General features: G+C 43.1%; 1 protein-coding gene across 2 annotated transcripts in view; it reads right to left on the reverse strand.

The window, feature by feature from the left end:
- Nucleotides 1-1158: 1158 nt before the first annotated feature.
- EXD1 (exonuclease 3'-5' domain containing 1) overlaps nt 1159-14722 on the reverse strand; it is a 33973-nt gene continuing 20409 nt past the window's right edge. For both annotated transcript variants that reach the window (XM_004609583.3, XM_055133709.1), the window contains 6 exons: nt 14089-14175; nt 11743-11847; nt 11586-11666; nt 6679-6822; nt 5037-5228; nt 1159-2264 (listed from right to left, as the gene is read on the reverse strand). In XM_004609583.3, the coding sequence (XP_004609640.2) occupies nt 1632-2264; nt 5037-5228; nt 6679-6822; nt 11586-11666; nt 11743-11847; nt 14089-14175 (1242 nt within the window). In that variant the 3' untranslated portion in view covers nt 1159-1631. The remainder of the gene's footprint in view (nt 2265-5036; nt 5229-6678; nt 6823-11585; nt 11667-11742; nt 11848-14088; nt 14176-14722) is intronic.

The raw sequence follows: 14722 nt of genomic DNA on the forward strand, positions 1-14722 counted from the left end.
AGAGAACAAAAGGGAATGCCCTGCCACAGAGGCAGGGTGGGGTAGTGGGGGTTGGGGTTGGGGTGGTGGGAGGGATACTGGGAAAATTGGTGGAGGAGAATGGGCACTGGTTGAGGGATGTAAACAAAATACAAACATGAAAGTTCATAAGTTGTAACTGTACCCCACAGTGATTTACTAATAAAAATTAAAAAATAAATAAAAAATAAAATATAGGGGCTGGAGCACAGCGAGTAGAGCATTTGCCTTGCACGCGGCCAACCCAGGTTCGATTCCCAGCATCCCATATGTCCCCTGAGCACCGCCAGGAGTAATTCCTGAGTGTACAGCCAGGAGTAACCTCTGTGCATCGCCGGGTGTGACACAAAAAGAAACAAAAAAGTAAAATACAAAAAAAATTTTTTTTTCTTTCTACAACCTGTTTAGGTGTATGTTGGGAGTGGAACAATGGTTTCATAAGAAGCTAAAGCAGCTCAAAGAATTTCACAGGAATTCATGCCCTTTCGTGCCCTAGGTTGATCACATTCTGGCCTCAACCTGAAAATGCATTCATCCAAGACAAACCAGAAACCACCTCGGCTCCAAGTGACCTTCAAAATGAAGGACAAACTGAGGCAGAACTGCTGCACCACTGAGTTGACTGCTCTTGGTTTTGCTTTTATCTTAAGCTTAGGCTAGACCTGGACTCTAGAATCCAGAAGGAAGCTGCTTTGCATTTGTCAGAGCTCATAATAGGATGGATCAATACAGACTAGGATGTGCCTAATCAGAGACTTGCCTATATTTCCCCAAAGTGCAGTAAAAAATCAAGTTCTATAAAATGATAAGACTTCTAGGAAAAGTGAGAGATAAGGTTAGAACAGGCTTGTTTCTTCTGCACAAAGAATGTGTGCAAAGTGCAAGTAGCATTAGAAAGCAGAGCAGGTTCTCTGACTTTTCCCCTAAGATAGTCCTCTGACTTCAAACAGGGGAATCAAACTTCAGGTTTACATAATAGACAAGAGTTCTCACATAATATTTAAAAGAAACCCCTGCTTTGTGAGGAAAACACACAAAACTTTCTAAAATTAAATGGCATTAAAAGAATTAAAATTGGGATGTTAGTTCCTATTATAACATAAGCTATTATTTGTCTAAGACACAAGAGAACATTAAAAATAAACAATATGTACTCAGCTTTATTGAGATATAATCGACAAATAGGTGTCAATATTTTTAAAAGGAAAAAAAGTATGGGAAAAGTTACAGCTTATAATTTTTTAAAACTTGTGAGAGTCGTTCTAACCCCCTTCAAACTGAAAAATAAACCCCACATTTTAACTAAAATGTTAAAATATAGATTCTTGCAGACACTAAACAAGATTTTCCCTTTTGAAATCCTCTAGACCCAATTTATGAGAAATAATTCACTCTGGCCACTGGGAACATTTTTGCGCAGTGACATAATCAGAAAACTTATTTCTTCTTTAACTTCTTAATTCCCATTCCAATCGAATTCCAAGAATATAGCAGTAAGCAGCAAGTGGACGCAATTTCCCCGGAAGCCTGTGGCTAATGGAGAACAAATCTGGAAGGCCACAAAGGCCGGGAAATGGGCCACCTCTGTGACCTCAAGAACAGGCAGCAGATTTCTAGGGAAGATTTGAAGGAGGCATCCAGGAATCTGTCTTCTCCAGGGCGGGACAGGGAGGAAGTGTGGAAAGCAAAGCTTCTCTGAAAGGAGGGAAGATGTCCTTTGGAGACCCTCTAGTTTCCAGAGGAAGGGGAAAAGTCCTGGACACATCTTGCTTGGTGCATTTCCCATTTTCCTTGTTTTCTGCTGTCAGTAACTGTTCTATCTCCTGTTTTAAAGATAAACTTGTCTGAAATTCATGCTTGGATATCTTCAGGTTTTCTTCTTGGGGTAGACTCAGATCCTCCAGCCCCTCAGACTCAGGAGGAGTGAGCTTATTAGTGGCCTCTTCCCTGGGGTCTCCTTCCTCTGCTGGAGGCAGCTTACTCTTAGATTCTCCTTTCAGCAAATCGGCATCCTCGGGAGACATAAAACTTTGAGTTTTGTCTAGCATGGAGTTTTTACAAAGCAAGAAGCCCCTCACTCTTTCCTCTTTCCCCAAGGTCTCTGTCACTGCTTTCTTTGGGTGTAGCACAGTCCTTATTAAGAGTCCTTGTGCATTCACCTCATATTCTTGCACAGCTCTCTCTCTGCGCTGCTTCTGGAAGTTCTTGAGCTGAAGTAGTTCCTCTGGAAGCTCCATACACGTAGGCTAATAAGAAGGAAGGAGAAAGGAGAAATAAGGTAGGAAGGAAGGAGAGGAAGAGGAAGAGGAGGAGAAGGAGGAGGGGTGCAAGGAGGAGAAAGAAGATGAAGAGAGTACTATATGAACCCAAGATTCCTATATGAACACAGATCTACAACAACTAAAGTTCTGAATACTCTTTTTATATTCCCAGCTACTATGCTTACCAACTTGGGCAAGGGAGAGTCTTTAAATGTATTCTTACAGCACCCTCTGGTGTCTTCAACTACAGTAGTAGAAGAGTAGAAATTTTGAGTAATTTAAGTACTTCCATTCCACAGCGTGTGTGTGTGTGTGTGTGTGTATGTGTTACTCAGTGGAAAGTAAGTCTCTCAGCTCAGCATCAAGGATCACCCTTGATGGTGCTTGGGGGACAAAATTTACCATTTCGTTGGTTAATAGTATTCAAAGTTGAAGTAGTGGTCGTAATCACTGTTTTTTTTTTATATTATTCTTGATATTAATGAGGATGTTTTCAGTGTTTTCTATCAAATATGATATAATCTTGTTTCTGAAGGCAACGCTTTTTTTATTGTTATATTAAGTATATGTATGTCCCAACTTAGTAATGCATGTAGAATACTATCAAATGTTTTCATTTGTGAGACAATCATAAGCCTTAGCTCTACTAAAATGGAAAATCAAATCATGATTATAATAAAAATTCAGTGACACATTAAAAATAAAAATATAGTCCGTTTAAGAGGGATTCATACCAAATATGCTATTATTTCATACCGATTTACTTACTTGGGGGAGGGGAGGGATACTTGGAGATGCTCAGGGCTTACTCCTGGCTCAGTGCTCAGGGATGATTCCTGACAGTGCTCAGTGAACCATAAGTGGTTCCAGGGATCAAATCAGATTGGCTCACATGCCAGGTAAGTATCTTCCCCCTGTACTATCTTTCTAGCTTCCAATATTCTTAAATTAAGAATAGCTTACCGGGGAAGCTTATGAAAGAATGGTGTGAGTTATAAGGGTCCCCTTCTACTTTTGAAAACACAAATATAAAGTCCTTTTACTTTTTTTTTATATAAAATGATTTTAAAGAATAAAATTCCATCCATCCAAAAGAACAATGGTTTATAGCAACAGCCTACTTTTTCATTTTCCTTTTTTGTTTTTATTTTTTGGCAACACTCAATGGTGCTCAGGGATTACTCCTGGCTCTGTGCTCAGGGATCACTCCTGGCAGACTCAGGGGACCACATGGGGCTTCAGGGATTGAACCCAGTCACCTGTGTACAAAGCAAGTAGACACTGTACTATCTCTCTTACTCCAGCCCTAAGTACTCTTAATGTAAGGGGCTAAATGTTAAGTATAACAGCCTGGTGATCCAATAATCTCTGATACTTCTCTGATACATACTCTTTCTTCTTTTACTTTCTGTTCTGTTTTAAAATTTCTTTAAAATTGCGAAAATTATTCTTCGCTTATAAGTTGTTCAAAACTAGACTATATAGGGGAGGAAGAGATAGTACAGTGGTAAAGTGCCTGCCTTGCATGGGCCAGTCTGGATTCAGTCCCCAAAATCCCATATGTTGGATCCTGAGGTCAACATTCCCAACTTCGGGAGCGATGACCACCAGGAGCCAGAAGTAAGCCCTGAGCATCTCCAAGTAATTGGAGTATATAAGTCTATATTACATAAGTAATCTATATAAATATATAAGTAATCTAATTTTATATTATTATACCAATAATCTAAAAAATAGTGAGTGCAGAGCCAGGAGTAACCCCTGAGCATCATGGGTATGGCCCCAAAAAACATAAAACAAAAACAAAAAATAGGCTGTGCAGGCTGGAGCGATAATGGAGTGGGTACAGGTTTGTCCTCGCGAGTGGATGACCTGGGTATGATCACCAGCACCACATACAGTTTCCCAAGTCCACCAGGAGTGATCCCTGAGCACAGAACCAGGAGTAAACCCTGAAGCACTGGTGGCTTTGGCCTCTCAAAAAACAAAAGCTGTGGTGGCTGGGAATGTGGTTCAGTGGTAGTGCACTAACCTTGCATGTGTGAGGCCCTGGGATGGATTTCTAGAACCAATACAAAAAAACTCAAAGACCCAGGTTGTGGGCAAGATTCTGCCTTAGAACAACAAACAGCTGTTAATTCCTGCTCGACTATGTTCTTGTACGGTGTTGGCTTCAAAAAGCAACTGGGGCTGGAGCAATAGCACAGTGGGTAGGGCGTTTGCCTTGCACACAGCTGACCCGGGTTCGATTCCCAGCATCCCATATGGTCCCCTGAACACCGCCAAGGGTAATGAGCCAGGAGTAACCCCTGTGCATCACCGGGTGTGACCAAAAAAAAAAAAAAAAAGGAACGAACAAAACCTGAAATTCACCCATCCTTTGACAGAAACATTCTTTTTTTTTTTTTTTTTTTTTTTTTTGCTTTTTGGGTCACGCCCAGTGATGCTCAGGGGTTACTCCTGGCTTTGCACTCAGGAATTACTCCTGGCGGTGCTTGGGGGACCATATGGGATGCCGGGGATCGAACCCGGGTCGGCCGCGTGCAAGGCAAACGCCGTACCCGCTGTGCTATCGCTCCGGCCCCAGACAGAAACATTCTTGGAAACATAAATTAATATTGTGGAAAAGGGCATATGGAGATAGAGTGAAACTACAGCCCTTTAAACTTATTCATCACCAAGTTGGCGCGATCTGCAGTCATGAATGTGGGGTTTCACCGAGAGGCAGAAACCAACCCTGGACCCGCCACCGCCTACCTCTGTGACCCCAAGGCGTTCGGCAGGGCCTTCGCGGTAGGTGTTCAGGTAGCCATCCACCAGGGTGGTCAGGTCGGACATCATCTCATCCAGGAGTACCAGGCGAAGGGGAAGCAGATAGGTAGCTTCCAGGGCCAAAATTTTTAGCAATGAGGGTGAAAGAGGTCGCATGAACCACACTTCAGGATTTTCCTAGACACCAAAATATTGTTGGTAAAGGGGGCAAAATGTTTAAAGTAGGTAACTTCAAATCCTGCTTAAGTTAAAACACTATTTCTGGGGCTGGAGCGATTGCACAGCGGGTAGGGTGTTTGCCTTGCATGCGGCCGACCCTGGTTCGATTCCCAGCATCCCATATGGTCCCCTGAGTACTGCCAGGAAGAATTCCTGAGTGCATGAGCCAGAAGTAACCCCTGTGCATTGCTGGGTGTGACCCAAAAAGAAAAAAAAAACTATTTTTGTTAATGTCTTTTTTTCTTTTCTTTTTTTTCTTTTTTCTTTTTCTTTTTTTTTTTTTTTTGCAACACCTGACAATATTCAGGGGTTACTCCTGGCTCTGCACCCAGGAATTACTCATGGTGGTACTTGGGTAACCATAGGGGATGATGGGGATCGAACCAATAAGCCACTGGCATGAAAGGCAAGCGCTCTACTAACTGTATTATCCCTCCTGTCCCCCAGTTGCTGTCATTTTCATCCATGGTAATAAGTTTCACCTTAGAAGACTAGCCTTCTGAGAATACACACATACACACACACAAACTGAAGACACTTTCTGTATGGATACTGAGTGTGTATATATACATATAGGACGAGAAAAGAAAAAGGGGGAAATGGGAGAGTGACAGAGAAACAAAGAGAAGGGCAGGGAGGGAGACAGAGAGCAAGACAGAGAAGCACAGGGAGATAGAGAGGCACTGAGAGACAGAGAGAGATTAAAATTTCTCATTAAAAATGGAGGCAGCTCCCAGAAAGTTGTTCTGTGGCATATAGCCTTTATTTATCTGGCAAGTGCAAAGTCGTGAGCTCAAACCCCAGTCCTGCCACATGCTCGAGGTGATCAGGGCATTGTGGTGCCAGTGAGAGGCCATGGAAAGTGGCGTCATGGCTTGCCCATGCACTTGCCCAACCAGTTTCCCCAGCCAGGGGGGAAATCTGGAGGCAGAAGACTTGTTTATGTGGCCAAAATTGCAGCCATGTGGTCCTGATGTAAGCGAGCCCATTAGGAAATGAGTGAAATAAGCCTTCATGCATGAAAAATAATTGGGGATGATTTTTATTCTACAGCTTTGATTCATATGTCCCAACTAAATCTCCCCTTCTTTCACCAGAAAATTTATGTTGGTGTCTTTTTGTCACTTCTTTTTTTGGTGCTGGAATCAAACCCAGAGCTTCACACATGAGGCGTATAAAATCTAACACTGAACTACATCCCACCCACCCCACCAAAGCACTTTTTAATTGATAACCAACCCAATCTGGAGCCTGGCTTTAAGCCATGAGTCTACAAACAAACTGTTCCCATTGGAAATAAGTCATATTTTGGAAATACTCATATACTTACATAGCAGCTGTGGTTTCTTGATATAAAGGCTGGTGACTTGAAAAACAAGCATCACATATTACATCCATTAATACTCACCTGAATCAAATTTTGTCTCTCTTCCAGGAAGGAGAGATATTTAGGGGCTACTTTAAGGTGCCTGATTAAGCTCTCCTGCAAGGTACTGATGCTATTTGGAAGATAGCCACCTGTTTCCATGGAAAATTGAAGGACATCTGCAACCTGTGGCATTAACAAAAACCAAACAGATCGGTCTGAGGAATACAGGCAGAGAACTAGCTCATGGCAAAAATGACAGAAGTATATTTAGTTTATTTTGATAGGGGCACCCCAGTATGCTCAAGGGCTTGGAGGGCCATTCCCAGTGCTGTGTAGCCTGGCAGAGACCACTATTTTGGTGCTCACGCCCGATGCTGCCCAGGCTCAGCAATACTGGGGCCACCAAGGACACACTCAGTGGTGCTCTGGGTGACACGTGGCAACAGGGATCAAATTTAGGGTTCTGCATAGGGCATGTGCTATACCACTCCTAAGCCATCTCCCCGGCCAATTACATAAATATATTTAGAGAAATGGCTATCATTTTCCCCAAGAACCCTCATGATACAGAACTCCCATCAAGGAAACTTAAGTTGGGAGACTGGAGAGAGAGTGGATAGGGTGCTTGACTTGCATGCAGCCAAACTGATTTCAATCTTGGCATCCCATATGTTGCCCTGAGCACCACCAGGAGTGATTTCTGAGTGCAGAGCCAGGAGTAAGCCCTGAGCATCACTGGGTGTGGTGCAGAAACAAAACAAAACAAAACAAAACAAAACAAAACAAAACAAAGCCAAAAAAAGAAAAGAAAAGAATCATGCTCTGGGGAAAAGGTAACTGGGATGGAAAGAGGAGCACTAAATAAATGATGGTTGGAGGAATTGCTCGGGATAGTAGATGCATATTGAAAGTAGACTATGGACCAAACATGATGGCTGCTTATCTCCTGTATTGCAAACCATATCACCCAAAAGGACAGAGAGAGTAAGAGGGATTGTGCCTGTCACTGAGGCAGGAGGTAGGAAGGGGTGGGGGAGGGGGAATACTGGAAAAATTGTGGGTAGATTATGGCTACTGGTGGAGGGATGGGTACTTGAACACTGACTGAAATGCAATCATGAAAATCTGTAAGTCTGTAAATGTATCTCACGATGATTCACTAAAATAAAAAAAAATAAAGTTAAAAAAAAAGTTAAAAAAAAAAGAAAACTTAAGTTGGGGCTCAAGGATGTGGTTTCTTAGTATAACACCCATCTTGCAAAAAAAGAGGCTGTGAATTTGATCCCCAACGCTGCCCCACATTTCCAAGAGTGATCCAGGTGGCACTGCCATCATCACCAAGAGCCACACAATGTGCCACTATCCAGGCCACCATATGGAGGGTTAATGGTTCAATCTCTAGTTATGAAAATAACAGCAACAAAAAAGAGGGTGCTGGGGTGGGGAATAGCCCTGCAGAGCACACACCTGTGTTCGATCACGGGATCCACAGGAAAAGGGGGCAGGAAGAAGGAAAAAGGGGCGGGAAAGGGAGGGGAAAGAAGAGAAAACTTTAATGTTCAAATTCTGAAAGATTAGAAAAATGGCAAAAGATCACCAACTTTAATATGTCTTATATAGATTTTCTACTTTCTAAATTTGCCTACTTTGTGACTGGCTATTATTGTCCGTGCCTTTTAGGGGTAAGAAAGGGAGAATAAAATTCAACAATCTGTATTAATAGTAACTCCAGCAAAGTTTTGGAAAAACAATACAATGATGACTGGATTATCTGTGTGCAGTAGGCTGAACAAAGGTCCCCAGAGACACCTGTGTCCTAACCCCAGAACCCTGTTACCTTACATGTAAAATGCATTTTTACTGGTGACTAAGTGGAGCATCCTGAGCTAGGAAGATTAATTTGAAAGATCTGGACGGGCCCTAAATGTAATCACAAGCAGTTTTACTGTGTCTGGTGTTGAGGGCAGCCAGGGGTTGAAGCCAGGGCTTCCCACCTCTGAGGTGCAGCCCTGAACCACATCACAAATGCTCCTCTATGAGGAAGGCAGAGGAGGGTTTTACTGCGACCAGAAGGCGACAAGGGTAGGAAAGCAGAGATGGGAGTGGGGCACTCTGAAAAGAGAAGCTGCAAGAAAAGTCGAGCCCGGGCAGCTGAAAAGGCTCCCTTCTAGTCCCTGACAGAAACCAGCTCTGCTCTCACTGATCAGCTTACTAAGAGTGATCTGAGACTCTAGCCGCCAGAACAGGAAGAGTATAAATCTGTGTTTTTTTAAGTCACTCCATTTGTATTGGTTTATTACAATAGCAACAGTGGGAGGAGGCATGGGGGAGAGACTAATACAATTTGTTAGAAAAAAAATATTAAAATTCAAAATTCCTGGGTTTTTCACTATGGAGAGATAAAAGGAAAAGTATGTGAGGATATGTTAATGGTTTCTTTAGACAATACAATTGGGGTCTGATCGAGAACCCTCCAAGGCACAATGAGCCACTCCTCTAACACCCTGAACTCTCAGACATCTGTGTTATGAAAGAACCTGAAAGTCATCCAGAGAAACTAGGCCATGTGAACAAGAGAAGTGGTGCAAAGCTCATTATAAGCTGATACCTAAAGAGCAATATGGAAAACAAGAGCAATCTGAGAGTATTCCTAGAATCCCTCAGCAAAGCCACATTAAAAAATAGGAATCAGGAGCCAAAGCAATAGCAGAGTGCATAGGGTGTTTACCTTGCACACAGTCGACCTGTATTCGATCCCCAGCACCCCATATGATCGCCCGAGTCCACCAGGAGTGATCCCTGAGCTCAGAGCTAGGAGCAAGCCCTGAGCACTGCTGGGTGTGGCCCCCAAACAAAACAAACAAACATCACAAGAATTGAACACAGAACCCTCCAGGCACGCTGAGAAAGTTAATGGCAAGCTCAGTGACAGCCAGAGCAGGAGCAGTGGCCATGCTCAGAGCTTCAAGGCCGATTGGAACTGCTAACAGGCAGCATGGGGGCTGAGGAAAGAGGAAGTGGAGAGCCAAAAGCCTCTGACCGCCCTTTCAAACTCTACCCTCACAAAACCTGAGCTAGAGGCAACAACTTGACTAGGTCAGGTGATCAGGGCCAGCAGGTGCAACAGGGAAACAGCGGCCCTCAGCAGGGAGCCTGCAGGGAGCACTCATCTGCGGGCACATCCCACGGGCAAGTTCCACCCTTCCAAGCTGAGAGGGCTGAGTGAACCCTGCCTGCCCCGGCAGAAATGAACGCAGCCCCAAGCTGAAACAGGCTGAGGAAGATTGCCTGATGTGAGCAGCAGAAAAATCACTGTCTGCTTTTCATCTGAACAACTGAACACTGGGCAAGAGTTCAGGCTTGTTTGAACTTGGAATTGAACCAATGGATGTTTCCAAAGTGAGCCTGACTAACAGCCAAGTCAGGCAAATGCAAATTCTCTGGGCTGCTAGGAGTTTACAGCTGCCACTTGGACACTCCTGGCCACAAGTCTCTGTTTACAGCCCAAATTCATGGGATTGGGACACCACAGCCATAGCTCAGTCAACTCTGGGGTGTAGAATGTCTGACCGTTCTTAGGGATCCAGACCTTAGACTTATGTAACTGAAGCGTGTGACTGCAGAGCACCAGAGCAGGTTATCACAACAATCAAGTCAACAACAGTTTCTGGGTAGATGAGGAAACTGTCACCGAGGCCTGCAGAAACTCAGGCTCTCACCCTCGCACTGCTCCAAACATGATGAGGAAGCAGAGGATTTGGTTTGCATTAGTGAAGAAAGACAAAAGTTGAGGAAGAAGCCCTAAGCACAGAACAGTCTCTTCTCTTTTCTCTCTTCTCTCTTCTCTCCTCTCTTCCCTCTTCCTTCTCTCCCTCCCTCTTCCCCTCCCCCCTCTCTCCCTCCACCCTGATGAAGACTTCAAAGTCTTCATGGGAAAGCCAATGGGAAGGATGGTCAAAAATCGAGGACAATGGCAGTTACTTCCAACAAGAAAAGATAAAGTATGAAAGTATGAGAAAATTTACATCAGAAGTCAATGGACTGAAGACTGAAGACAGACTCACAGACCAATGGAATAGAATTGAAAGTCCAGAGACAGATTCTCAGATATGGGAACAATTAATTCACTCGTGGAAGCTAAGTATTAGGTGGAGCAAGGAAGGTCTCTTTAACAGATAGTACTGGAAAAAAACTGGTCAGACGGAGGGAGGGAGGAAGGAAGGAAATGGGACTCTTATCTCAAACCACAAAGTAAATTAAAAATGAATACTAGAAACAAATTCACTAAATATATCAAGAACAGATGACTAGAAAAACCTAAAGAAAAAACTAATGAAGACTAGCTGTTTCAGTGTTCTCATGGTCAAACCAGAAAGCCCGATTATCTGTAATAGCTACTACTGTTTAGAGATACCTCGTTTCTCTATGCTCTTATAGGTAAGAGGCAAATCACTTCAGCTATTTGGGGGACAAGAATAAGACTTTTGGGCATATCAACGGCAACCTGCATCCTTGAACTAGATGTCAAACTAGCCACTAGCTTTAACAAACATGTACATGTATCATATGTGTACCCCAACCCTAACAGATGCTACTGTTCCTCTTACACTAAGTGTCATATTAGCCTTCTAAATATGCCTGTGGACTGGCAGCAGTCTGAGCACTGTCAACTGAAAACTATGGCTATCAAGCATGGTGCTTTTCATGTGACAAAGTCCAGAGCTGAATTGGTGGGGGGGCTGGGCTGGGGATTCTCAGACTTGTAAGTAGTTTTTCTGAACAGCTTTCATGGTTCACAAAGTGTACTCTCATTGCACAAAAATCTTACAAGCAAAATGGACAGAATTGGAGAACCCCCAAAGGAAAGATTTCAATAACTCATAGGATGAAGTGTGTTTTCTACAGCTCTAGGTACCCTGATTTAAATACAGTTTTCTTCCATGTACCTGTGTGTCAAAGACATTATTCAGCAAAATTCCATACTGATGAGAGAGGCAATCAGAAAGCCAGCGGCAGTCATGGATGACCTAAATCAGAAGATGAGCAGAGTGTTAGAACATAGTTGTTGATCTTATTAATAGAGGAATCAGCTCACACACTCACCTTTAGAATTCTTTTATCTTCTAATACCATCTGAAGTCCATTGTTGAAAGCACGACTTCCCAGAAGGAAAATGTCAAATAAATAAACCCGGCTATTGGTGGCCACCTGTGACAGACCATGGAGACAAGCATCGTATAGGAGGAGGAGTAACAATCATATTAGACCTCAGGATCAAGGAGGATGTACTAAAACCTTTAAATTGCTGACATTTAAAGTAGGCAATAATAGATGTCTCTTAGATGTCTCTGAATCCCATGCCAGGCAGTCTCACCTGGGGCAACCCATAGTCGGGTGGGTGAGTCCCCCCAACCTGCCCCAAGAGAGCCCAGACAGTTGAAAACCTCAAGAACTCAATTGCTGCTGTGCTCTTGGCCGACATCCACAGACTCCGATGAGCTTCATCCATGAGTGAATCTGCTGAAAAACCCAGGTATGCGGGATTTGTGATCAAAATCTCCAGGCTTGCACTGAGTCAGGAATGGGCAACATCCCTCCATCTCCCTGTGCTTCCGGAAGCCTGGCAGTCACACCCACAAACTGCCTCTGGCACCATATAAGCTCATTAATGGCCAAGACTCAGAGACTCACATAAATCTCTTGGAAGAGAGCAACATGCCACAGAGATGCCTCTGGGCCTCAAAGTCATCATCCAGTTAAAAAAAAATTAAATTAACCTCAGTGTACTGTATCACCATATTTAAAATTTTATAATTCCTGGAGTGCATGGTAGCATTTGCTCCTGTGTGACATATCATACTCTACACCACTAATGTACCAAGACAAGTAAAAAGCTTAATGGGTCCAGAATGAAATACAGCAACCTTCACACACTTTAAGGAAATTTTTAGTATCATTTTCAGTGGATTATTCATAATAAGCAATATAAAATAAATTATTTAGCTCCTGCTTTGGGGGCAGGCTTTGGAGCTTGGGGTAGAAACACTCAAAATATGGTAGGGGGCAGGAGTAATGGTGGTGGAATTGGTGGTGGAATATTAAATCTAATAAATTATTTTGAATAACTTCATAAAAATTAAATTTTAAATAAATAAATAAAGTGGGGAATAAGAGGCCGGAACAATGGTACAGTGGGTAGGGCACTTGTGTTACACACAGCCAACCCAGGTTTCATCCCTGGTACCCCATATGGTCTCTGAGCCTGCCAGGAGTGATCCATGAGCACCACCAGATATAACCCAGAAAACAAAAAAATAAAATAAAGTAGGCAATCACTCACAGGGCAAGCATACTGAAATTGATCTAAATCTTCAAAAAAGACTGTCAGTGTGGTTCTCAAACAAGAGTATAAAGCCAAGCTGGTAATTTGGCCCTTCTCTTTCTCATGTTCCCAAGGTTCATGCTATTTTTCCACTCTCACAACAGCATTTTATTTCTTCAGGAATTACAGGTTTAAAGGGACTGATAGGCATTTCAGTGATGATTACAGAAAATGCTATTTCTGAGTTCCATAATATGCCTGATTGTGTGAGGTATTACATGAAATTACTGGTAAGAACCCTGCCATCTAGCAGTTTGAAAGGGACAATAAACAACACAGGCACAAGTATAAGGAGGGAAACCCTGCTTTCTTTAGACCTATTTCATATTTATTTTTTTGAAATGTACTTATCTTCCCTCTTCCTCTCCCTCTGTTAATGCTGTGATGACCTGGATAACACACATACATGCACACGCGCGCACACACACACACACACACACACCCCATACAAAGTTGTCCCATGTGCTCTGGGTCACACACAGAGTCACAGTGCTTGCTGGGCTGCTGTGTTCCTTCAGTTGCAGTGCTTGCACACACGCTTCACCAGGAGTTGCATTTCTTAGCTGTGCTCTTGAGGGGTGGCAGGGCCACACCCTTTAGCTGAGGTGCTAGTACATACCTGACTACAGAGTGGTTGAAAATCATTTGCACAAACAGTGGCAGCTGTCGGTCACAAACAATAAAGCCACGAGGGCTGAGCTTAACACCTAGCATCTCTTAGAGGACTCTATAAAGAGGCAGCTCTTTCCCTTTGGAAAATTAAAAAAACACCTTCTGAGAAAGGGAAAGCCATTCCATACAAGTTTTAAGATCAACACTGCGATGAGGTGATAGAAAATTTAAAAAATCTGCCAGGGAAATTACAAAGCTTTTAATACCAAAAGTGTTTTTTAAAAAACCACCCTATAGCCGTTGGACAGAGAGTATGGTGGTCAGGGCAGGAAAGGCATGGCAGCACTCCATGGGGGTCCCTCAAGCTCTTCCAGCAGTGATCACTGAGCACAGAGACAGAAGAAAGAGCACTGCCAGGTTGTGGGCCAAGAACCAAAACCAAAACCACCCTTTACCTGAAGCCAGCAGAGTTTCCCATGCCGACACACATTGGCTCCTTCAGCTGCCACACTCAGGACACTCTGCTTCTTGATGTGGAGCATCTGGTGAGAAGAGGAAGAAAGAAAAATTTTGGGGGATAAATGTAAGTATAACCTCATGAATGGAACAAGTAAAGTGGCTAGCAAAAAGCAAAGTGATCATATGTGAGTGTGTGTGTGTGTGTGTGTGTGAGGGAAATGGGGCATACTCGGCCATGCTCAGGGTTTACTCCTAGGTCTATGCTCAGGAATGACCTCATATGATGCTCAGGGAACCATATATGGTGCCAGGAATTAAACTGGATTTGGCTACACCAAGGCAAATACCTCTCCAGTCCACATGTTTTAAACTTACAAAATGTGACTAATGCAAAACTTTAGAGTTGGCTTCAGATAACACTGAACACTATTTTTTTCTTTCCTGCAGTGCAGGTGATTGAACCTAGGGCCTCACTCATGCAAAAAATAAAAATGCTCAGTCAAGCTAAGTACCTCTGATTCTCTGTTCAGTTTACACAAAATCATTTCCTACATAAAAAATAAATCATTCCTATCCCAAATGCTAATGAGCATTGAAAACCCAGACAGTTTTTGTGACCACTGATGCTGC

The sequence above is a fragment of the Sorex araneus genome, chromosome 3, assembly GCF_027595985.1.
Source record: "Sorex araneus isolate mSorAra2 chromosome 3, mSorAra2.pri, whole genome shotgun sequence".
In the NCBI taxonomy this organism is placed as follows: Eukaryota; Metazoa; Chordata; class Mammalia; order Eulipotyphla; family Soricidae; genus Sorex; species Sorex araneus.